Source organism: Tamandua tetradactyla, chromosome 3 (genome assembly GCF_023851605.1).
Source record: "Tamandua tetradactyla isolate mTamTet1 chromosome 3, mTamTet1.pri, whole genome shotgun sequence".
NCBI classification, from domain to species: Eukaryota; Metazoa; Chordata; class Mammalia; order Pilosa; family Myrmecophagidae; genus Tamandua; species Tamandua tetradactyla.
Genome location: NC_135329.1, coordinates 146,547,023 through 146,572,027, shown reverse-complemented (window position 1 = coordinate 146,572,027; position 25,005 = coordinate 146,547,023). Strand labels below are relative to the sequence as shown.

Here is a 25,005-nt window from a genome sequence, read left to right as displayed (position 1 = left end):
TGAGTCAACTGAATAATGCAGAGGCCATCTTCACAGTCTTTTCTATCATTTCTCAATGTTTTCTAAATGGGTTTCCTGAAATTGTTCTATTCTTCATGACCCTGTGAACTCTGTGCAGTGCCTTACCCAATTATGCATTCAGAAAATACTTTTTATGAATGAGTGAATATAGTGCTAAAGTCCTTTTTACACATTTCATAATTTTTAATATGCAGGGTCACAACTGCAAAAATGATCTGATAGAATTTTGATTAAAACCCACTCCTTTCATACTAATCATCATTATGATCAAATTTTCTTTTCTTAGCTCTCAATGAATAATTCTATGCCTAGTTAGTGCTCAGCCTTCAATATTTAAAGAATAAGGTACAGTTGAAATCCAAGAAACAACTGGGAAAAGTGCAATAAGATTGTAAACAGAATAGTTCTGCAGGACCTTGTTGGTATTAGTGAAGGACTGAGTCTTTATTCTAAGAACAACAAGGTTTAGGAGAAGAATTTGTGATCAGACCTGAATTTTTAATAAAGCACTCTCATCTATTGAAAGAGAGAAAAAGAGAAGAGGAAGAGTAAGGGGATTGTCCAGGGGTCTTTATGATTTGGGGAGAATTTCATTGAACCATAAGTAAGGCAAACTCAGAATCAACTAAGTACCTGAGTTAGACATCTTTTCCTTTGTAATGGCAACCCTGTATTGGATATGAGCAATAACAGGCAGATTATGTTTTTTATGTGAAAACTTAAAAAAATACTTTCTGTGCACTCTTTAAATATAACTGACTAATTTCTTCATTAGAATCTTAACTGCAATGATAGAGAAAATAAATATGATAATGTAACAAAATACCAAAAACTGACATGTCTTAGAAATTCTGAGTTAGATATCTGTGTTGTTTTTTATCTGCAATTTTGTCTTACTTGCTAAGCTCTGTGCAGCTTTAACAAAGTTTTATAAACTTTGGGCAGACAATACTCATTGATACTAATAATACACTAATAATGATACACTATTTCACTGACACTTTTCCATTCCTGTTTCTGTTTTCACCAGGAGAACAAAAGTAAAAGATGAGAGAGATTTGAGATGCAGAAGCAGTATCTTCTAACATCATGGTTGTCTTATCCTCTAATCTCCCAGATAAATTCTATTTTGAGATGGCCCCTCAAAATGCTTGTCAGCCAAGTCTTAAAGAATATCTCCAAGTTTAGTAAAAGTGCATTAGCAAAATTAATACACTATAATGATGAAGACTCAATGTAGAAATCCAGAAAATTTTCTTGTGAGTGGTTAAATTTGCCTAAAGCACACATAACTCACTACTTAAGACAATATATTTCATTACTAAAGAAGAATCTGTTTTCTCTATATAACTGAGAGACTTACTTGAGGGTATTACATAGTTATAATAAACATAAATCCAGACTTTAGATTTTTAAATCCAAACATAAATCCATCATTTAATTTTTAAACAATTTTTATTGCTAAAATCAAACATACAAACATGAACATTTTTACATATGATCATTTCTTAGAACATCTGCGTCACTCCAGAAAAAGAAAGAAAAGAAAAAACTTCATACAAAAAAGAGAACCTTACCCCTCCCTCTCACTGACCACTAGTTATTTCCCTCTACCCAATTTATTTTAACATTTGTTCCCCCTATTTATTTATTTTTAATCCATATTTTTTACTTATCTGTCCTACTGTAGATAAAAGCATCAGAACAAGGTTTTCACAATCACACAGTCACATTGCGAAAGCTATATCATTATACAATCATCTTCAAAAACATGACTACTGGAACACAGCTCTATAGTTTCAGGCACTTTCCTCTAGCCTCTCCAATACACCTTAACTAAAAAGGTGATATCTTACTTTTTTATTCACTGTTCAAATCACTCTGGGATTTATTGGGGCATCACTCTGAACAAACCTACAAAATCTCATGCCCTATTCAAGGTTTCATGTACTTATGGTGTGCAATTAAACTGTCCATATAAGTTATATTAGGAAATGCACTAGTCGAAATAAAAATTTTGCACCAAATAAACATTTTTTGCTTTAGTCTCATAAAGTTTTAAAATATGAATGGCCATCTATTTTCAACACCCTTCAATAGTGACATTTCTTTGTTCTTCCTCATGCAAAAACAAACATTTTTTAATTTGTACATTTAGTTACTATCACTGTACACTCTAGGCATTGCTAGATTATATCATCTCAGTCTTTATCGTTTATCTTTCCTTCTGGTTTCATTTGTGCCCCCAGCCCTCCTCCCTCTATCATCTCACATTCAGCTTCATTCAGTGTACTAACATTTTTGTGCTACAATTAGGTAGTATTGTGCTATTCATTTCTGAATTTTTACAATGAGTCCTGCTGTACAATCTGTATCCCTTCAACTCCAATTACCCAATATCTACCACATTTCTATTTCCTGATGGCTTCTGTTCTTAACTGAAATTCTCCAAGTTCATTCACTTTTTAACATCATTTTAATGTTTTTATTATTTTAATTTTTCATGCATTATGCAGAATTAAATATTTAATTTCAGGGACAAAAATTATTATAGTGGCCAAAGGAAAAATAAACACAAGTCTACTACCTGACTATTCCATGATATATATATATATATATATATATATATATATATATATATACACTCAATTTCAATGTCGTTTTCCTTCCCAATATTTAAGCAAGAGTATGAATAGTTTTCATAGTCAAGAAATCACTTGAATTCTATTTAAAAAAAATCAGATCTGCTCAAGTAAGGTTTATATCATTTACCAATGCAACAGAATCTAACTTTAAGGAAGATTATTTACCGTTTATATGATTGCTAAGAACTAATATTTGACAAATAAATTCTAATTTCATCTTTTGTACACTGAGTAAAGAGATTAACAACCTTATCCATATCAAGCTGCTTATTTTGAAGGATTGATTCCATCTCTTTGAATACTCCTTTCTCCAGTTTCCTCATGTCATCCAAAATTGTTTTGGCTTTTTCCTGAATAATTAAAAAAGTAGAAATAAATACACATGTGCGTGCACGCACACACACATGCACACACACACACACACGAGTATGACCATGAGGGTGGGAGGGGTGGGGCCAAAAACACAGATACTGTACAATAATTTGTCTACCTCTATATGTGTGTATGTGTGTACATGCCAGAATAAGTACATTTTTCTGGAGATGAGATTTCTGATGATATGTTGCACTCCTATAAGCCTTACCTTTTAAAATAATGAATATATATATATCATTTTTTATAACTCCAAATCATTATTATTTTAAGTCCACAGTCACCTTCAATTAAAACCCGGCTTGGCTGTATAAGTAAGAACATTATGTAATGGAATCTTGAATAGGGCATGAGATTTTGTTGGTTTGTCCAGGTTAGTGTGGTGCCCCAATATATTCCAGAGTAATGTGGGCAGTGAATGAAGTATTTGCAAGGTCCCCTGGGGGACTGGGGGGAAAAGAGGAAATATTAAACTTTCCCATTTGGAGAATTTCTGATATTCTTGCAAGCAGTGGGGATGGCCAAATCAACAGACCAAGCCCTCAATCTTGGAGTTCGCCCCTATGAGACTTATACTTGCAAAGGATAGGCTAAGCCTACTTAAAAGTAGGCCTAAGAGTCACCCCTAGAGAACCTGTTTTGTTGCTGAGATGTGGCCTCTCTTGACATCAACTCGGCCGGTGAACTCACTGCCCTCCTCACTACATGGGACTTGACTTCCAGGGGTGTATATCTCCCTGGTAATATGGGACAGGACTTCTGATATGAGCCAGGACCTGGCATCAAGGGATTGAGATAGTGTTCTTGACCAAAAGGGGGAAGAAAGAAATGAGACACAATAAAGTTTTCAGTGGCTGAGAGATTTTTGAGTCGAGAGGTTATCCTGGAGGTTATTCTTACGCATTATATAGACAGCCCTTTTTAGTTTATGGTGCATTGGAGTGGTTGAAGGGAAGTACCTCAGATGTTTTAAAAAAATGATCATGGTGATGAATACACAACTATGTGATGATATTGTGAGCCACCAACTGTACACCATGTATGGAATGTATGTGTGTGAAGGTTTATCAATAAAAATATTTTTTTAAAAAAAGAGCATTATGTAAGAAACCAGGTTAACTGCCCTGCAACCGCTGTGTTATTTTTAGTGTGGGATATATACTAAGCAAGCTCTTGTTTCCTTATGGGTACAATGATGATAATAATAGTACATTCCTCATTAAAGTGGTTGTGAAGAGTAAATAAAGCAATACACTAACGACATCATCAATGGTGCTTGGTATAGTCAGTGCTCAAGAAAGCATTATAGTTCTGTTTACTATACAAAATTTCTCTAAAGTATTCAACACGCTTATTCTCAACCAAAGGTCAAGAAATAATACAATCCCAGAAGTATTTTTTGCAATAGAAATACCATCCTAAATAGAAAAGGCCATCCTAAAATTCACATGGAATTTCAAGGGACCCAGATTAGCCAAAATAACCATGAAAAAGAAGAACAAAGTTGGAGGACTTACACTTCCTAATTTCAAAACTTACTGTGTTGCTACAATAATCAGAACAGTGTGGTACTAGCATAAGGACAAGCATATAGAATAATGGAATAGAATTGAGAGCCCAGAAATAAACCATCTGTGGCCAATTGATTTTTGACAAGGGTGCCAAGACTATTCAATAAGGAATGAACAGTTTCTTCAAAACGTGGTGCTGGGATAATCACTGGAAAAAGAATGAAGTTAGATCCTCACTGCACACCATATATAAAAATCAAATAAAAATGGATCAAAGACTTTCAGAGCTAAACTATAAGACTCTTATAAGATAACATAGGAGCAAAATCTTCATGGCCTTGAACTTGGCAATGACTTCTTAAATATGATACCAGGATAGATGAATAAAAAAATATGGACAAAAAAATAAATAATTGGGGGGGGACTGGGTAGACTGCAATACTAGCGGTCAATGAGAGGGAGGGGTAGGGAGTATGAGATGTATGGGGTGTTTTCTTTTGTCTTTCTATTTCTTTTCCTGGAGTGATGCAAATGTTCTAAAAATGATCATGAAAATAAATACACAACTATGTGATGATATTGTGAACCAACTGTATACTTTGGATGGACTATGGTGCATAAAGATATCACAATAAAAATATTTATTTAAAAAATGATACCAACATTTGGCCTTTGCTACTGATGAGAAAGATGGAGCCTGTGTCTCAAGCCCACCTTCGGTGTACCTTTGCCACATGGTACGGTACGTGTGCTGGCTAAAAGGAGGGTGAGGGATTCTTTTCAGTCTGAGAATGAGTGTGTATGAGTGAGGCGGTATCTACATTCTCAACTTCAAGTCACTGCAGTTTCTTTTTTTCCCAGAAAAAAAATGGGGGCAGGGTGGTTAAGACATTGCATTTCATAAAACTAACTGAAGTTCTGTCTACTGATGCAGCACAAGATATGTTTAAAAAAAAAAAAAAGGAAAGACACTCTTTAGGTTTTTGGGGGGTGTTTTGTTTTTTAATTACTATCTTTTAGGGATAACATTGACAAATTATCAGCGCTGCCATCCTGATACTTTCATCAAGGCGTCTTTCCTAATAATATGGTTCAACTGTGAATGCAGAATAGGGGGAGGGGAGAAAACTCTGGAGTTAGAGAATATAGAAAAAATAAAAATACAATTGTTATAAATAAAGAATGCAGACTTAAAAAACAAAAGCCACCACCCAAACAAAACAAAATTTTAATGCTCAGAATTGGCAGCACAAAAGAAAATCTCCTGATTTGTATCGTGTGTGGCAGTCTGAGTGCCCCCAGAAAATTGTGCCAAAGAGTTTAGGAAACAAATACACAGTAAAAGAAAATATACATACACATTAGCAAAACAGTAAATTTCAGGTAACTATTTTGGATTGCAAACAAGGATAAATTTAATGTTCAAACAATCTGATAAAATAACCATTTGGAAACTGAAAAAAAAACAAATGATACCAACAGCCACTATGGAAGACAGCTTGGCGGTTCCTTAGGAAACTAAATATCGAGTTGCCCTATGACCTGACAATACTACTACTCGGTATATACCCAGTATATACTTTGTGTCACTGAAAGCAGTGACACAAAGAAACATTTGCACACTGATGTTCGTAGCAGCATTATTCACAATTGCCAAAACATGGAAACAATCCAAGTGCCCATCAAAAGATGAGTGGATTAACAAAATGTGTTACATACATACAATGGAATATTATGCAGCAGTAAGACAAAATAATGTCCTGAAGCACATGACAAGATGGAAAGCCTTGAGGACATAATGCTGAATGAAATAAACCAGACACAAAAGGACAGATTCTGTATGATTCTACTTTTATGACCATGGTAGAGATAAAATCAGAGGCTTATAGTACAGAATATAAGGGACCTAGAGATACACAAAAGCTAGAGATGGGTGAACGGTTAGCTAATGAGGTTGAACTTTAATGTAAGGGGCTAGAAAGAAGTGAAGGTGATTCACTAGTGAGTCTATAAGTAATATTACCATATTCAGGTGAACATGACTGAAAGGGGATGTATAGAACGATAGACCCACCAATTAACACTATTTATAGTTATAATTAAATATAAATTATATAAATAAGTTCTTGTATGAACTACTTCAAAGTTATGAATCTTGAACAAAGAGTGTATAAGTTCAGATATAAGGGGAAAACTGCTATTTCATGCTATAGGCAACAGGAAAACATCAACAGTACCACAGCAACACTAGGGGTAAATGATGGGGGGGAGGAACAAGAGTTAAGGGGAGGTTTGTTATTTCCCATTTGGTGAGAGTGTTATTAGATATCTTGGGAAAGTATCTAAAATTGAGTGTTGATGTACTGTTGGCTTTGGACAGTATTCATGATGTCCACTGAATGGAGGTGGCTAAAGGATGTACTGACTGAGAAATGGATTGGCAAATGATGGTGTATACATATGATCAAATATTGTGCTGCTACAAAAAGGAATGAAGTTGTGGGGCATGAAACACTGTGAATGAACCTGTGGGACATTTGGTGAGGCAAAATAAGCCAGAAACAAGAGAGCAAACATTTTATGGTCTCATTTCAAAAATACTTATAAGAAAACAGGGGCTTAAATTGTAGGCTTTTATGACAGTCACATTTAGTCCAGAGTGGTAATTATTATTTCCGGATTTTGAGAGGCTGCTTTATATATGTATAACCTGGTATTTAGAGATAAGAAGGAAGCTGATCATTCTTGGGATTAAGGTAATTCAAAATACAGGAGTAAGGAAGACACTGTCTGTACTTTAGAACCTTATCTACTCTTTGAGATTATAGGAAGAAAGGTTTATTTTGTCCAGAATCTAAATTTTCTGTAGCACATAATCTAACACAACCTGTCTGGATAGATCATTTAAAGAATCCAAACACAGGGAACCGAGAACAAGAATGAGAGCCTTTATCCTGAATAGCTTTATGTAATGCCTGGATACATCCCAGAGTGTATTAAACAGATAATCAAAAAGTATTGGCAAAGTCCTCTGAGGAATAGGAGAAAAAATATCGAACTATTAAACTTTACCACCAGGGAAACCACTGATACTGTATCAAACATTAGGGACACCCAAATCAATAGGCCAAGCCCTTGATCTTAAGGCTTGGTCTTGTGAAGCTTATGTATGTAGCGGAAAAGCTTAGCCTACCTATAGGTATGCCTAAGAGTTACTTCCAGACAACCTCTTTTGTTGCTCAGATGTGGCCTCTCTCTCTAGGCCCAACTCTGAAAGCGAAATTATTGCTCTCCCCACTATGTGGTATATGACATTCAGAGGTGTAACTCTCCCTGGCAGTGTGGGAGATAACTCCCAGGGATGAGACTGGCCCTGGCACCATGGGATCAACAATGCCATCCTGACCAAAAGGGGGAAAAAAACTGGAACAAATAAGGTATCAGTGGCTGAGAGAGTTCAAATAGAGCTGAGAGGCTACTCTGGAAGTCACTCTCAGGCATGCTTCCGTTGGACAATGCTTCCTATCATAGCTTGCCAAACCTCAATCAAAACCATCCTACCAATCAAAACTTAGGGCATATATAAGATTCTACAAAGGTTCCATGCACTAGGGTAACTTTCCAGAAACCTACAACGTCTAGATGGGTCCCTGGACCAGATAAGTCCTGAAACCTAGAAGGCCCAGCCTCTCCAGACATCAACTAGTTCCATCCCCCATTCCATATTATTGACAGCCCCTTCCAACATGAAAAACCTAGAATGGGCATAATCCAAATAACCCTAAAGAGTGGGAGAAAGATCACAGGTGATGGTGGAGTTATACAGAGAAGGTAGGGTCTAACAAATGAGTATGACTGCTGAATCATGATATTGATATTTCTTTTAATCTCCAGTATCTTAGAGCAGTTAGGAGTAAAACCTAAAATTGGGGAACTGTAACTCATACCAAACTCTGAAATAGTTCTGCAACTAATTGTTGTGATGTGTTTGAAATTTACTGCTTTTTTACATAGGTCATTTTTCACAAAAAAGAAAAAAAGTCAATTGTGATGATAAATGCACACCTATATGATGAAAAAATTAATGTATCATGCACTGCATGAAAGAATAAAGAATTTAAAATCTTAAAAAAAAATGATACCAAAAGCACAGGAAACAAAAGAAGAATAGATACATTCGACTTCATTAAAAGTAAAAGCTTGTGTACATCAAAGGACACCATCAAGAGAGTGAAAAGGCAACCCAAAAAATGAGAAAAAATACTTGTAATATCCAGCATACATAAAGAACTCCTACAATTCAACAATAAAAAGGCAAACTACCCATTTAAAAAATGGGTGAAGATCTTTTATCCAAAGAAGATACACAAATGGCCAATAAGCACCTGAAAAGATGTTCAACATCATTAGTCATTAGGGAAATGCAAATCAAAACCATAATAAGATACCATTTTACACCTACTTAGGGTGGCAAGGATATGGAGAATTTGGGACTCTTGTGCATTGTTGGTAGGAATGTAAAATAGTATAGCTGCTTTGGAAAACAGTTTGGCAGTTCTTCAAAAAAAATTAAACATAGAACTACCATGTGATCTTGCAATTCCACTCTGAAGTATATACCCAAAATAACTGAAAGCAGGGACTTAAAACAGATAATCGATATTCACAGTAGCATTATTCGAAGTGACCAAAAGGTGGAAATCACTCAAGTGTCCATTAACCAATGAATGGATAAACACAACATTGTATATCCATATGATGGAATATTATTCAATCATAAAAAGGAATGAAGTGATAATACATGCTGCAACATGGATGAACCCTGAAGATATCATGTTGAGTAAAATAAGTCAGATACAAAAGGACAAGTAATGTATGATTCTACTTATAGGAAATATCTAGAATAAGAAAATTCAGAGATAGAAAGTAGATTAGAAGTTACCAGATTGAGGGAAGAAAGAATGGGGAGTAATTATTTAATGGGTGCAGAGTTTCTGTTTGGAGTAATTAAAAAGTTTGGTGATGTACAAAATTGTGAATGGAATTAATGCCACCCAAGTGTATATTTAAAAATGTTTAAAATGGAAAATTTTATATTATATATAGAGATTTTTTACCAAAAATTTAAAAAGCATTTTTACAGAAAAGAACAAAAATATGGCTCTACTATAGTCTGAACATCTTTTTTTTTTTTTGAATGCTGTATTGTGGGGCTCACATTTCATTCTTTTTCCATGTGCGTATCCTGTTATTGCAGCACCATCATTTGTTGAAGTTTATTTCTGGGGGGTGTGTGGGTGGGGAGTGTAACAGCAGGGAATATAACCTGGGTTTCCCACACAGCAGGCGAGAATTCTACCACTGAACTACCCTTGCACCACCTTGAACATCTTTTTTTTTTTTTTTTTTGGTGTGGGCAGGCACCAGGAATTCAACTCGGGTCTCTGGCATGGCATGCAAGAATTCTGCCACTGAGCCACCATCGCACTGCCCTGAACATCTATTTTTAAACATATTTTTTATGAGGGAGGAAAGAAAGCTGAAATTCCAGAGTTTAAAATATCAGAAAACACTTCTAAAGTATTTTAATAATATAACAGAGAATATGAACTAATCATACCTCATCATTATTTATTATTTCCAGTGCCTGTTGATGTTTTTGGTAGAGTGGGTGTCTTCTGTCAGGCTTGCTCTGAAAATGCTTCTTTTTAACTGGATCGTCAGACTCAAAAGTCAGTGAAACAGTGTCTATTAGTTGTGAGATATTTGGCATGAATATGAAAGGCTTGAAAACAGATCTAGAAGAAAAAGTTTTTATTAAATTGGCATGTGAGGATATAAAAAATATTCAGCATTATTCTAAGTTTTCCAAGATTCCCTCTAGTTAGAAGGTTCTATTAATGATGCTATATGCTAATTTGTTCTTATCACACTAGTTTTACTCATGCCTGTCTTTCCTAGTACATTGGCATCTCCTTCACGGAAAGGTACCACACTGTTATTTAGTTGTCTATTCCCATGTACCTAACAGACGCCTGGCACATAAACTGTGTGAGTGAAGTATCAGTTCAATATTTTCTACTGCAAACTCCACATTTAGAGGGTAAGGATAAACCTCAATGTTATACATTGAGGATTAAGAGATGAGATGAAAAACAGCAGGGGGACACAGGTCTCATTCCACTTTCTTGAAAATATCTATAATAATATGAAAGACTGAAATGCTAAGAAATAGTGAATATTTCTATTAAAAATAATCTGCATCACCCCACCATCACCACCACCTCCACCACCACTGCCAAAAACCCACCACCACTACCACCCACAAAAAAAGAAAAAGTAATCTGGATCAAATTTTGTGAAATGTAGTAATGACCAGTTACTTAATTAAATCAAGGTGGTCAAGATAGTCTATACAAATTTCTACTTAAGTCGTAACTGAACTATAGATTCATACATTCAAATTTTACATGGATGTATTTTCCAGAGATGAGTCCATAAGTAACCATGTATATCCAGAACTAAACATTATTTAACTTTTTTATTGTCATTAATCACCTAATATTGTAACATTGTAATAACAAGAACCTGAATTTAAAACCTATCTACTTTCAAAAAAAAAAAACACAAAAAAACCTATCTACTTTCTTTTCTTGACAACATTAAATACATTTGGAGGAAGGGGTAGCAGGGATAACTGCATACAAGAAACTAGTAATATTTCCTTCTCATAAAAATGAGAATATAGTTAAGGCAGTTAGTTATTCACATGTGGAAATGGCAGACTAAAATCTGAAGAGAAAACACATATAAAAATTATTTTCCTATTCATGTAACAAAAATTTAGCCTGACAAAATCATCAACACGCCAACAATTCTACCCCTATCCCTACCCCCTTGCTGGTTTAAACTTTGTCACTTCACCTCTCAGGATCAGGGGTCCCTGTAAAGAAGTGAATGCAAGGAAGGTTGGAGTCTTGAGGTAAAATAGAAACCATGCTAGCAGTGGTCAGGAATTCTCCCTCCATGTTAATGCCACTTGGTTTATCTCGGAGAATTTCCATCATTGTTTCAAAAGTTATGTTTCCTAGAGGAAATAAATTTTAAAATAATTTCACACATATGCAAATACAGATGCCACACAAACCTGAGTAGCTTTCTCTGTTAATAATCTATAACATGAGATAATGGTCTTGGCATAAACTAAAGATTGACTATAAACCTGTTACTGTAACTGCAGTAAGATTCATTTCCCAGTTACAAAGGAAGATATATATTTTAAAAATATATAAAACATGCAAAATCTGAATGATACTGTATAGGTAAAATCTCTGTTAAATCTACAGAACAAGGCAATAAAGAAAAAATATGCTTAATCTATTGCCCCTAAGAGAATTTGTTCAATTTAATTTATTTCGTATTATCAAACCAAAGCAACATACAAACATGAACATTCTTAACATACAAACATTCCATGTATGGTGTACAATCAATGGCTCACAGTATCATCACATAGTAGTATACTCATCACCATGATCATTTTTTAGAACATTTGCATTACTCCAGAAAAAGAAATAAAAAGCAAAAAGAAAAAACTCACACATACCATACCTCTTACCCCTTCCTCTCATGACCACTAATATTTCCATCCACCCCAATATATTCTAACCTTTGTTCACCCTATTTTTTTCTATACCCTTACTACTCCCTCTCATTGTTCACTAGTATTTCAATCTATTGAATTTATTTTAACATTTGTTCCCCTATTATTTATTTATTTTTAATCCATATTTTTTCTTTTTTAATTTATTTTTTATTTATGATATATAACCACATACAAACACAAACACTCTTATCATATGATCATTCCATTCCTATTATATAATCAATAACTCACACTATCAACACATAGTTGTATATTCATCATGATCATTTCTTAGAACATCTGCATCAATTCAGAAAAAGCAATAAAAAGAAAACAGAAAAAAGTTCATACATACTACCCCTTACTCCTCCCCTTCACTGATCACCAGCATTTCAATCTACTAAATTTGTTTTAACATTTGTTCCCCCTATTATTTATTTATTCTTTTTTTTTTTTTTCCTACATGGGCAGGCACCGGGAATCGAACCCAGGTCCTCTGGCATGGCAGGCAAGCGTCCTTGCCTGCTGAGCCACCGTGGCCCGCCCTATTTATTTATTCTTAATCCATATGTTTTGTTTGTCCATCGATAAGGTAGATAAAAGGAACATCAGACACAAGACTCTCACAACCACACAGTCACATTGCGACAGCCATATCATCATACAATTATCTTAAAGAAACATGGCTACCTTTTCAGGCAGTTCCCTCCAGCCTTTCCATTAACGTCTTGACTAACAAGGTGGTATCTATTTAATGCGTAAGAATAACCTCCAGGATAACCTCTGACTCTGACACTTTATTTTGTCTCATTTCGCTCTTCCCCCTTTTGGTTGAGAAAATTTTCTCAATCCCTTGATGCTGAGTTCCAGCTCATTCTAGGGTTTCTGTCCCACATCGCCAGGAAGGTCCACACCCCTGGGAGTCATGTCCCATGAGAGAGGGGGAGGGCAGTGAGTTTGCTTGCTGTGTCAGCTGAGAGAGAGAGGCCACATCTGAGCAATAGAAGAGGTTCTCTTGGGGGTGACTTTTAGGCATAATTTTAAGTAGGCTTAGCCTATCCTTTGTGGGATTAAGTTTCATATGAACAAACTCCAAGATTGGAGGCTCGGCCTATTGCTTTTGCTGTCCCTACTGCTTGTGACAATATCAGGGATTTTCCAAATGGGGAAATTGAATTTTCCCCTTTTCTCAACATTCCCCCAAGGGGACTTTGCAAATACTTTTTAATTCACTGTTCAAATCACTCTGGGATTTATCGGGGCTTCGCTCTGGATAAACGAACAAAATTTCATGCCCTATTCAAGGTTCCATGTACTTATGGTGTGCAATTAAACTGTCCATATAAGTTATATTAGGAAATGCACTAGTCAAATGATAAATTTTGTACCAAATAAACATTTTTGCTTTAGTCTCACACATAAGTTAGTTTTAAAATATGAATGACCATCTATTTTCAATACCTCTCGATACTGACATTCCTTTGTTCTTCCTCATGCAAAAAACAAACATTTTAAAATTTGTACATTTAGTCACTAATATTGTACACTCTAGGCATTCCTAGATTATACCATCTCAGTCTTCATTGTCTATTTTTAATTCTGGTTTCAATTGTGCCCCCAGCCCTCTTCCCTCTATCATTCTCACATTCAGCTTCATTCACTGTACTAACATTTTTGTGCTACAGTTAGGTAGTATTATGCTATCCATTTCTGAATTTTTACAATCAGTCCTGTTGCACAACCTGTATTCCTTCAGCTTCAATTACCCAAAATCTACCCTATTTCTATCTCTTGATGGCCTCAGCTCTTAACAGAAAATCTCTGAGTTCATCCATTAATGTTAGTTCATGTCAGTGAGACCATACAGTATTTGTCCTTTTGTTTCTGGCTAATCTCACTCAGCATAATGCCCTCAAAGCCCATCCATGTTGTTCCATGCTTCACGACTTTATTCCCTCTTAGAACTGCATAATATTCCATCGTATGGATATACCACAGCTTGTTTAGTCATTCTTCAGTTGATGGACATTTGGACTGTTCCCATCTCTTGGAAATTGTAAATATTGCTGCTATAAACATTGGTGTGCAAATGTCTGTTTGTGTTCTTGCCCTTATGTCCTCTGAATAGATACCTAGCAATGGTATTGCTGGATCATATGGCAATTCTATACTTAGCTTCTTGAGGAAAAGCCAAACTGCCTTCCATAGCAGTTGTAACATTTTACATTCCCAACAATAGTGGATAAGTGTGCCTCTTTCTCCACATCCTCTCCAGCACTTGTCGTTTTCTGTTTTATTGATAATAGCCATTCTGGTGGTTGTGAGATGATATCTCATTATGGTTTTGATTGGCATTTTCCTAATAGCCAGGGAAGTTGAGTATCTTTTCATGTGCCTTTTGGCCATTTGTATTTCTTCTTCTGAGAAGTGTCTGTTTATGTCTTTTGCCTATTTTGTAATTGGGTTGTGTATTAGTTAGGGTTCTCTAGAGAAACAGAATCAACAGGGAACACTTGCAAATATAAAATTTATGAAAGTGTCTCACGTGACCATAGGAATGCAGAGTCCAAAATCCACAGGGCAGGCTACGTAGCTGATGACTCCAATGGATGGCCTGGATGAACTCCACAGGAGAGGCTTACCAGCCAAAGCAGGAATGGAACCTGTCTCCTCTGACTCCTCCTTAAAAGGCTTCCCATGATTGGATTTAGCATCACTAATTGCAGAAGACACTCCCCTTTGGCTGATTACAAATGGAATCAGCTGTGGATGTAGCTGACGTGATCATGACCTAATCCTATGAAATGTCCTCATTGCAACAGACAGGCCAGCGCTTGCCCAATCAGATGAACAGGTACCACAACTTGGCCAAGTTGACACCTGTCCCTAACCATGACAGGTTGTCTTTTCGTTGTTGACTTGAACAATCTCTTTATATATTCTGGATACTAGACCCTTATCTGAGATACCATTTCCAAAAATTGTCTCCCATCGTTAGGTTGTCTTTTTACTTTCTTGACAAAGTTCTTTGATGCATAAAAGTGTTTAATTTTCTTTTGTCAATGCTCCTGCTTTGGGTGTAAGATCTAGGAAACCCCCTCCCTATTTTATATTTAAAGAGTTATAAGATATTTCCCTACATTTTCTTCTAAAAGATTTACAGTCTTAGATCTAATGCTTAGGTCTTTGATCCATTTTGAGTTATTTTTTGTATAGGATGTGAGATATGGATCCTCTTTCATTCTTTTGCATGTGGATATCCAGTTCTCCGGGCACCATTTATTGAAGAGACTGCTCTGTCCCAGGTGAGGTGGCTTGACTGCCTTATCAAAGATCAATTGTCCATAATGAGAGGGTCTATAACTGACCACTCTATTTGATTCCATTGGTCAATATACCTATCTTTGTACCAGCACCATGCTATTTTGACCACTGTAGCTTTGAAATACACCTTAAAGTCAGGTCATTTGAGACCTCTGCCTTCATTTTTCTTTCTCAGGATATTTTTAGCTATTCAGGGCACTCTGCCCTTCCAAATAAATTTGGTTATTGGTTTTTCTGTTTCTGAAAAGCTTGCTTTTAGGATTTTAATTGGTATTCCATTGAATCTATAAATCAATTAGGTAGAACTGACATCTTAACTAAGTTATTCCTCCAATCCATGAACATGGCATACCCTTTCATTTATTTAGGTCTTCTGGATTTCTTTTAGCAATTTCTTGTAGCCTTCTGTGTACAGGCCTTTTGTATCCTTAGTTAAATTTATTCCTAAATATTTTATTCCCTTTTGGTTGCAATTGTAAATGGAATTTTTTCCCCTTGATTTCACCCTCAAATTGCTCATTACTAGTGTATTGAAACTCTACAGATTTTTGATTGCTGACATTGTAACCTGCCACTTTGCTGTACTTATTTATTAGCTATAGTAGTTTTGCTGTAGATTTTTTGACATATAGTACCATATCATCTGCAAACAGTGAGTTTTACTTCTTCTGTTCCAATTTTGATGGCTTGTATTTCTTTTTTTGTCTAATTGTTCTGGCTATAACTTCCAACACAATGTTGAATAACAATGGTGACAGTGGACATCCTTGTCTTGTTCCTAATCTTACAGGGAAATTTTTCAGTTTTTCCCCATTGAGGATGAGGTTAGTTGTGGTTTTTTCACATATTCCCTTTATCATGTTGAGGAAGTTCCCTTCAATTCCTATCCTTTGAAGTGTTTTCAACAAGAAAGGATGTTGAATTTTGTCAAATGTCTTTTCTGCATCAATCGAGATAATCATGTGTTGCTTTTTTTTTTTTGCTTTGATTTGTTGATATAGTGCATTACATTAATTGATTTTCTTATGTTGAACCATCCTTGCATACCTGGGATGAATCCTACTTGGTCATGGTGAATAATTCTTATAATGTGCTGCTGGATTCGATTTGTAAGAATTTTGTTGAGGTTTTTTGCATCTATATTCTTTAGAGAGATTGTTCTATAATTTTCTTTTCTTGTAGTATCTTTGTCTGGCTTTGGTATGAGGGTGATGTTGGCTTCATAGGATGAGTTACGTAGTCTTCCCTCCTCTTCAATTTTTTTGAGGAGTTTGAGCAAGATTGGTACTAATTCTTTCTTGAATGTTTGCTAGAATTCACATGTGAAGTCATCTGGTCCTGGACTTTTCTTTTGGGGGACCGTCTTAATGACTAATTCAATGTCTTTACTTGTGATTGGTTTCTTGACGTCGTCTATTTCTTCTTGAGTCAATGTTGGTTGCTCCTGCTTTTCTAGGAAGTTGTCCATTTCATGTATAGTCTAGTTTATTAGCATAAATTTGTTCATAGACTCCTGTCATTATGTCCTTTATTTCTGTGGGGTCAGTGGTTATGTCTCCTCTTCCATTTTTTATTTTATTTATTTGTATCCTCTCTCTTCTTTTTATCAACCTTGCTAAAGGTCTATCAATCTTATTGATTTTCTCATAGAACCAACTTTTGGTTTTGTTGATTTTCTGGATTGTTTTCATGTTCTCAATTTCATTTATTTCTGCTCTAATCTTCATTATTTCTTTCCTTTTGCCTTTTTGGTGTTAGTTTGCTGTTCTTTCTCTAGTTCTTGCAAGTGAACAGTTAATTCCTTGATTTTTCCTCTTTCTTTCTTTCTTTTTTTTTTTGATAAAGGTTTTTAGGGTGATAAATTTCCCCCTTAGCACTGCCTTTGCTGCATCCCATAAATTTTGGTATCTTGTGTTTTCATTTTCATTTGCTTTGAGATATTTATTGATTTCTCTTGTAATTTCTTCCTTGATCCACTGACTATTTAAGAGTGTGTTGTTTAGCCTCCAGACATTTGTGAATTTTCTGGCCCTCTGCCTTTTATTGATTTCCAACTTCATTCCTTTATGATCTGAGAAAGTGTTTTGTATGATTTCAATCTTAAAATTTATTGAAACTTGCTTTGTGACCCAGCATATGGTCTATCCTTGAGAATGATCCATGAGTACTTGAGAAAAAGGTGTATCCCACTGTTGTGGGGTGTAATATATACATCTACAAATGTCCATTAAGTCTAGTTCATTTATTGTATTATTCAAATTCTGTTTATTGATCTTCTGTCTAGATGTTCTGTCCAATGATGATAGCAGGGAGTTGAAGTCTCCAAACATTATCATAGATGTGTCTATTTCTCTTTTCAATTTTTGCCTCATAAATTTTGAAGCACTCTGGCTCGGTACATAAATATTTATGATTGTTGTGTCTTCTTATTGAATTGTTCCTTTTATTACTATACAGTGTCCTTTTTAATCTCTTTTAGTTGTTTTACATTTGAAGTCTAATTCGTTGGATATTAGTATAGCTACTTCTGTTCTTTTCTGATTGTTGTTTTCATGAAATATCTTTTCCTACCTTTCACTTTCAACCTGTTTATCCTTGGATCTAAAATGTGTCTCCTGTAGCCAGCATATAGATGGGCCCTGTTTTTCAATCCATTCTGCCAGTCTATGTCTTTTGATTGGGGAGTTTAATCCATTAACGTTTAGTGTTATTACTGTATGGGCAGTACTTTCTTCTACCATTTTACCTTTTGGATTTTATATGTCATATCTAAAATTTCTTCTTTTTACCTTTACTGATAAGTCTTCATTTCTACACTCTTCTCCACCCCTCTTTCTGCTGTCTTTCTCTATTGGTCTCTAGTATTCCCTTTAGTATTTCTTGCAGAACTGGTCCCTTGGTCACAAATTATCTAAGTGATTTTTTGTCTGAAAATGTTTTAACTTCACCCTCATTTTTGAAAGACAATTTTGCTGGATATAGAATTCTTGGCTGGCAGTTCTTCTCTTTTAGCATCTTAAATATACCATACCACTGCCTTCTCACCTCCATAGTTTCTGCTGAGAAATCTATGCACATTCCTATTCGGCTTACCTTGTGTGGTAGTTAGAGTCAGTTGTCAACTTGGTCAGGTGAAGGCACCTAGTTCTGTTGCTGTGGACTTGAGCCAATGGTACGTAAACCTCATCTGTTGCTAATTACATCTGCAGTCGGCTAGGTGGTGGGCCTGCTGCAACAAATGACATTTGACTTAATTGGCTGGTGCTTAAATGAGTGAGCACAGCCTAAGCAGCTCGGCATTCCTCAGCTCAGCCCAGGCCTTTGGAGATGCAGAAAGAAGTCATCCCAGGGAAAGTTGTTGGAACCCAGGGGCCTGGAGAGAAGGCCAGCAGAGACCATCCTGTGCCTTCCCACATAAGAAAGAACCTCAGTGGAAAGTTAGCTGCCTTTCCTCTGAAGAACTAAGAAAATAAATCCCCTTTCATTAAAAGCCAATCCATTTCTGGTGTGTTGCATTCCAGCAGCTAGCAAACTACAACACCGTGTATATGATGGATTGCTTTTCTCTTGCTGCTTTCAAAATTCTCTCTTTCTCTTTGACGTCTGACATTCTGATTAATAAGTATCTTGGAGTACATGTATTTGGATCTATTCTGTTTGGGGTAAGCTGCACTTCTTGGATCTATAATTTTAAGTCTTTCATAAGAGTTGGGAAATTTTCAGTGATAATTTCCTCCACTAGTTTTTCTCTTCCTTTCCCCTTCTCTTCTCCTTCTGGGACACCCACAACATGTATATTGGTGCATTACATGTTGTCATTCAATTCCCTGAGTCCCTGATCATATTTTCCCATTCTTTTCCCTATATTTTCTTTTGCTTGTCACATTTCAGATGTCCCATCCTCCAGGTCACTAATCCTATCTTCTGACTCTTGAAATTTAACATTGTAGGTTTCTATTGTTTTTTCTTATCTCTTCTACTGTGCATTTCATTCCCATAAGTTCTGTGATTTGTTTTTTCAGACTTCCAATATCTTCTTTTTGTTCATCCCTTGCCTCCTTTATATCCTCCCTTAATTCACTGATTCAATTTTTGATGAGATTTTTCCATGTCTTTTCGAGCATCATGAATTAATTGTTTCAATTCCTATATCTTATTTGAATCGCTGGTCTGTTCCATTGGGCCATATCTTCAATTTCCTAGTATGACTTGTTATTTTTTGCTGGTGTCCAGACATTTAATTTCCTTAATTAGTTCATTCTGGAGAGTGTTTTCACTTTTTACCTAGGATTTTCTTGCTGGATGACTTTGTTGTCTATCTTTTCTTAGACATGCAGTTCAGCTTATTCTAGACGTCTAGCCTAGGTTTTGTTAAACAGATAAGAATTTTTCAGTTCTTGTTTTCTTGTTTCTTGCCTGGCATGTATGGTGCCTCTTTTTTTTCTTCTGTAGGAGGGTCTACTTAGGTATTATAGACTCCCGTCAGATATTCCCAGAACAGACTGGCCTCCTCTCAGGAGGAAAGAATCACCTGCATCAGTTTTCCCTGAGAATGAGACCCAGCATTTTGTGTTTTTCCTGTCCTGCCCAGTATGTGGTGCTTGTCTGCCTGTGGGTCCCACCAGCATAAAGTGATGCGGTATCTTTAACTTAAGCAGACTCTCCCTCCTGGGGGTGTGGCTGAGACAGAGGAGAGGTTGTAGGCTGGCTTTACTTGTTTCAGCTTTTCAGACCCTGGGTCTGAACTCCTTGAGGGAGGTATTCCACCTGAGCTGGGCCCCACCCCTCTCCTGGGGAAGGCACAGCCTCCAGGGAATTTTTCCTTTCACCTGACCAGCCTCTTTGCCTCTCAGACAAGATTACTGCCACCCTTGCCTGGGGTAGTTGGAAGCTGAGAAGTCTTGCAGTTGTATGTAAAAAGCAGTCAAGCCATAGAAACACAAAAAAGAAAAGAAAAAAAAAATCCTTTTCAGAGCAGGACCCCTGTTCCTCAGGTTTGCCAATCAAGAGCTTGTAAGTTGCTCTATGTATCTCTAGATCCTATGTGCCCCCCCCCCCTTTCCTTCAGGGCCCAGACCCTTTCAAGTATTTTGTGCTGTCTGATCCAAAAAAATCCTGTTTTGTTTTTTTTTCTTTTTCTGTCCGCCCTGCCCCCTCTGCACCAGGTCAAAAAACAGTAACCTTAACTTTTACCTGAAAAAGCTGAGCTGGGCATCTATCTTTAGTAGTCAGAGTTTGTTAATTAATTCCACAATTGGAGCTTGGTTGAGCTCAGCCCCTGCCATTGGTAAATTCTCTTTCTTTTTCCCTCTGGGAACCAGCCTGTGGAGGAGGGATGCCGGCCTCCACAGCCTGGGGGACTCAGGGTTCTGGGTGGGATTGTTGCTGGTCCAGCTTGTCCAGACTAGTGTATGCTGTGTGTCCTGTCACTGATGTGGCCCCAGCAGTTGTTCCATACTGTTCCTGGCTATTTACTGGTTGCTGTGGAGGATGAACTAAATTCCACACCTCACTAAGCCACCATCTTGGACCTTGCGACCTATAACAGAGCTTTTAAAGGCGTATTTAGTTGGTAATGAACTGATGATTTCAGTAGCTATTATCTGAGCCTATCCATTCTGGGAAACAAATATTAAGAGACTACCACGTTCAGTTTCCAGTATTACATAAAATGTTCTTTACAAAATAGTTAATTAGTTTTCCTATGATAATTCCTCTGCTTGACATTCATAATCTTATGTGAAAGTGTGATTTGTAATTTGAATGGGAATGAAGGAGAAAAACACATTATTGGTTAATGGAATTTGTATTTGCATAATTCTGTTGGATTATTTTAAAAGTTAAATATTAAAGTGTATGATGAGGATGGGTGGCATATTCTATTTTCTGCTTTCATATTTAAAGCTTAATATTTTTAAGAGTCTTTTTTTAGAAAAAAGTGGAGAAACAGAAATAATCGATTTTATCTCTTTAGCAAACACAACAAACATGTTCCTGGTTACAGAATTTATCAGAATTCAATAATTGCAAAGTATTTCCTTCCAGAAAATTTTAAATGCCCACTATGTCTTCAAACAGATCTGCTCCTTGCTGTACATATTCATATTTAAAGCTGTGGTCCAGGACCTAACCACCTTTTAATAAGATGAAATAATTTTCCACCTCCTCAACTCAGTTCTCCAATAGTGCCCAAAACACCTTCACTTCACAAGCCATAATTCTCTTCTCCAAACTTTGACTCAATTTTTCTTCAATCAAATTCAAATTCCTTCAGTATCTGCCACTGCTAATTGGGTCCTCTTTTCCTAATTGCCCTCATCTCTGATTTACTCCCTGGTTTCTACTTTAAAAATCAAATAAACTTACTTCAATTCTATTCCTAACTTCAGGCTCTGGAAACTCTACCCTCACAATGAAGGGAACTTTTCTTCTCCATCTATAAGTATTCTTGACCTGTTATCTATTTTGGTTCTAACTCTGCATTAGATTATACATTCTCTAAAGATAAGAATGGAATTTTTCTCTGTTCTCATTCATCAGACAAATACTTGTTGAGCAGCTACTAAATACCTATTAAATGCTGGGCACTATCTTAGGCAATGAAGATATGTGTGTGTACATGGGTATGTGTATGTGTTTGTGTGTCTATGTATCTGTGAATATAAAGAAATTGAGCCTCAACTCAATTTCAACTGAGGTAACCAAAGTTAATAATTCAATAAGGATTTGTCCTGAAAAATTTCACAATAGATTTAAAAGCTTTCCTTTGAAAGAAAAGAAATTCTCATTATCAGGAGAATATTAGTAACAAAAAAAAGCTACTTAAAATAACACATTTAAAATGAGACTCAAGACTAATAGTGGAAAGAAAAGGATTGATTGTGTCTTCAAAGTGAAATAAAGATATTATAGAAATAAATTTATATAATATAGTTAACAAAATTTAGGTTAAAATGACAATGTGCTAATTCTTCAAACAAAGAATAAATCAAGTGTAATTTTTCCCACAAAATTGTAAGAGAGTATGACTTTGACTACTGCAGCATGATCATAAAGATGATTTTTACAAAGATATCTGTGATCATGTAGGTACCTTTGTGACATCTAAGACTCAGAATTGGTGTTCTGCAGCTCTGAAAGTCAGCATTGTTACATGTAACAACTGCTGAAGAAACCAAAACAGAAATCAAACTTCAATTAGAGATAAGGATGAAGCAGATCTGGTTGGTACTAAAGTAAACCAGAACACAGGGTAAAAGATGATATTGTCTGCATAATGAGAGCTTCACCTACTGTATAAGCCAAAGGAAGAGAGATTTATTTTGTCCAAAACCTAAATTTTCTGTAGCACACAATCTAAATCAACCTGCCTAGATAGCTCATTTAAACAACCCAAACACATGGAGTCCAGAATGGGAATGAGGACTTGTAATTCTGTACAGCTTAATGCAATACCCAGATAGATTCCAGAATATGTCAGGAAGAAAATTTTAAAATATTGGCAAAATTCCTTGAGGGATTGGAGAAAAAATACGAAACTATTAAATTTTCCCACTTGGGAAATCCCTAGTATTACCTCAAACATTACGGACTCCCAAGTCAAAAGGCCAAGCCCTTGATCTTGAGGCTTGCTCTTATGAAGCTTATTTCCGTAGTGGAGAAGCTAGCCTATTTATAGTTATGCCTAAGAGTTACTTCCAGTAAACCTCTTTTGTTGCTCAGATGTGGTCTCTCTCTCTCTAAGCCCAACTCTGCAAATGAAATCACTGCCTCTCCCTTTGTGGGACATGACATTCAGGAGTGAAAGCCTCCCTGACAATGTAGTACATAACTCCAGAGATGAGCCTGGCCTTGGGACCATGCAATGAACAAGGCCTTCCTGACCAAAAAGGGGGAAAGAAATGTAAAACAAGGTATCTGTTTGCTAAGAGAGTTGAAATACAGTTGAGAGACTATTTGGGACAGTACTCCTATGCAAGCTTCAGCTAGATACTGCTAATTGCCATGGATTGCCAAACCTCAAACAACATCATCCCTGTTGACCCTAAAGAATACCTAGGTTCATGCACTAAGTTTACTTTCCAGAAACCTAAAACCTCTAGATGGTTCCTAGGCCAGAAAAGCCCTGAAACCCATAGGGGCCAGCCTCTCCAAGAATATAAACTAATTCCATCCCCTATCCTATACTGTCAACATCCTTTTTCAACATGAACAAGTTAGAAAGGGCATAGTTCAAATATCCATAAAGATTGGGAGAAGGATCAAAGGAAAAGGAGGAGTTATAACAGAGAAGATCGGGAGTGCAAGGGTAGTTCAGTGGTACAATTCGCACCTGCTATGAGGGAGATCTGGGTTTGATTCCCAGATTGTGTACTCCCCCCCCTGAAAAAAAAATTCAATAAATGATGCTGCAATAATGGGATAGTCACATGGAAAAAGAATGAAATGTGACCTCCACCATACAGCATACAAAAAATAATTATAATGATAACAGAGAAGATAGGACTTAAATGAGTATGACTGCTGAATCATTATACCGATATTTCTCTTAGTCTCCAGTGTCTTGGAGCAGCTAGAAGGAAAAATTTGAAATTGTGAAACTGTAACCCATACCAAACTTTGAAATTTGTGCTATAACTACTTGTTAAAATGTACTCTGAAATTTATTGTTTTGTATATATATTTCACACTAAAAAATTTGAGTTCATCAAGTTTCTCACATCCTTTTCCTAGTCCTTTAATATACAAATCTTATCTTCACTGAGATAAAAGGATCCTTGTCCAGTTCACACACTTCTCACGCAACTTAAATTTAAATTCTCTATTTTAAGGAAGCAATCATGAGCTTCAAAGCAAACCAAGTTATATATGTTCCTCCTCTAGGTAATTGGTTCATTTTTTTGTATACATGGGGAAATTATATGGATTTTGAGTAATCAGATAAACTTCTGTGTCCTGTTATACTATCATTTGTGAATTTTCAGATTTTCTACTAGATTATCAAGAATTAATAAACTAGAACTAAACTGTCCTTGTGAAAAGAAACTGATTCTTTCAGTGTACTAGTCTGTTGTATGATGTGGCCTTTTAAATTCATTATAGTAAGATTAGCAGTTTGTGTAAGTACTAAATGACTAATACATACTAAATAAATCTTTTTTAAAAAGCCTTGTCAAGTTATCATCCTCAATTTCTTTTCAGTTGTTGACATGTCTAACTCTCTCCCAATTTCTATTGCCAGTGGCTTTGTGTTTAAGTAGCTACCCAACATTACTTCCATGGACTTCTTGAAATCGTACATCTTTTACAAAATTTTCAGTTTATATTTAATTGTACTGTGTGTTGAGTGTTTAATAATCATTAAGAGACTGATCAACAAAAATGCTGACACCAAGTAGAAAAGTTAGTACCAAATGGGGAGAGATATTAAAATGAGAGCTAATTATATAGAGAGTTCATCAGTGATTATTTCTGTGTTTAAGACTAC

The 25,005-nt window shown here is 35.9% G+C and overlaps 1 protein-coding gene across 3 annotated transcripts in view; it reads right to left on the bottom strand.

The window, feature by feature from the left end:
* Nucleotides 1-1,457: 1,457 nt before the first annotated feature.
* Nucleotides 1,458-25,005, bottom strand: part of SCRN3 (secernin 3) — a 65,549-nt gene continuing 42,001 nt past the window's right edge. For 2 of the 3 annotated variants that reach the window (XM_077154187.1, XM_077154186.1), the window contains 3 exons: nucleotides 11,474-11,636; nucleotides 10,170-10,347; nucleotides 1,458-3,016 (listed from right to left, as the gene is read on the bottom strand). In XM_077154187.1, the coding sequence (XP_077010302.1) occupies nucleotides 2,846-3,016; nucleotides 10,170-10,347; nucleotides 11,474-11,636 (512 nt within the window). In that variant the 3' untranslated portion in view covers nucleotides 1,458-2,845. Of the gene's footprint in view, nucleotides 3,017-10,163; nucleotides 10,348-11,473; nucleotides 11,637-25,005 lie in introns of those variants that run through there. The other variant, XM_077154188.1, reaches the window with a different exon arrangement.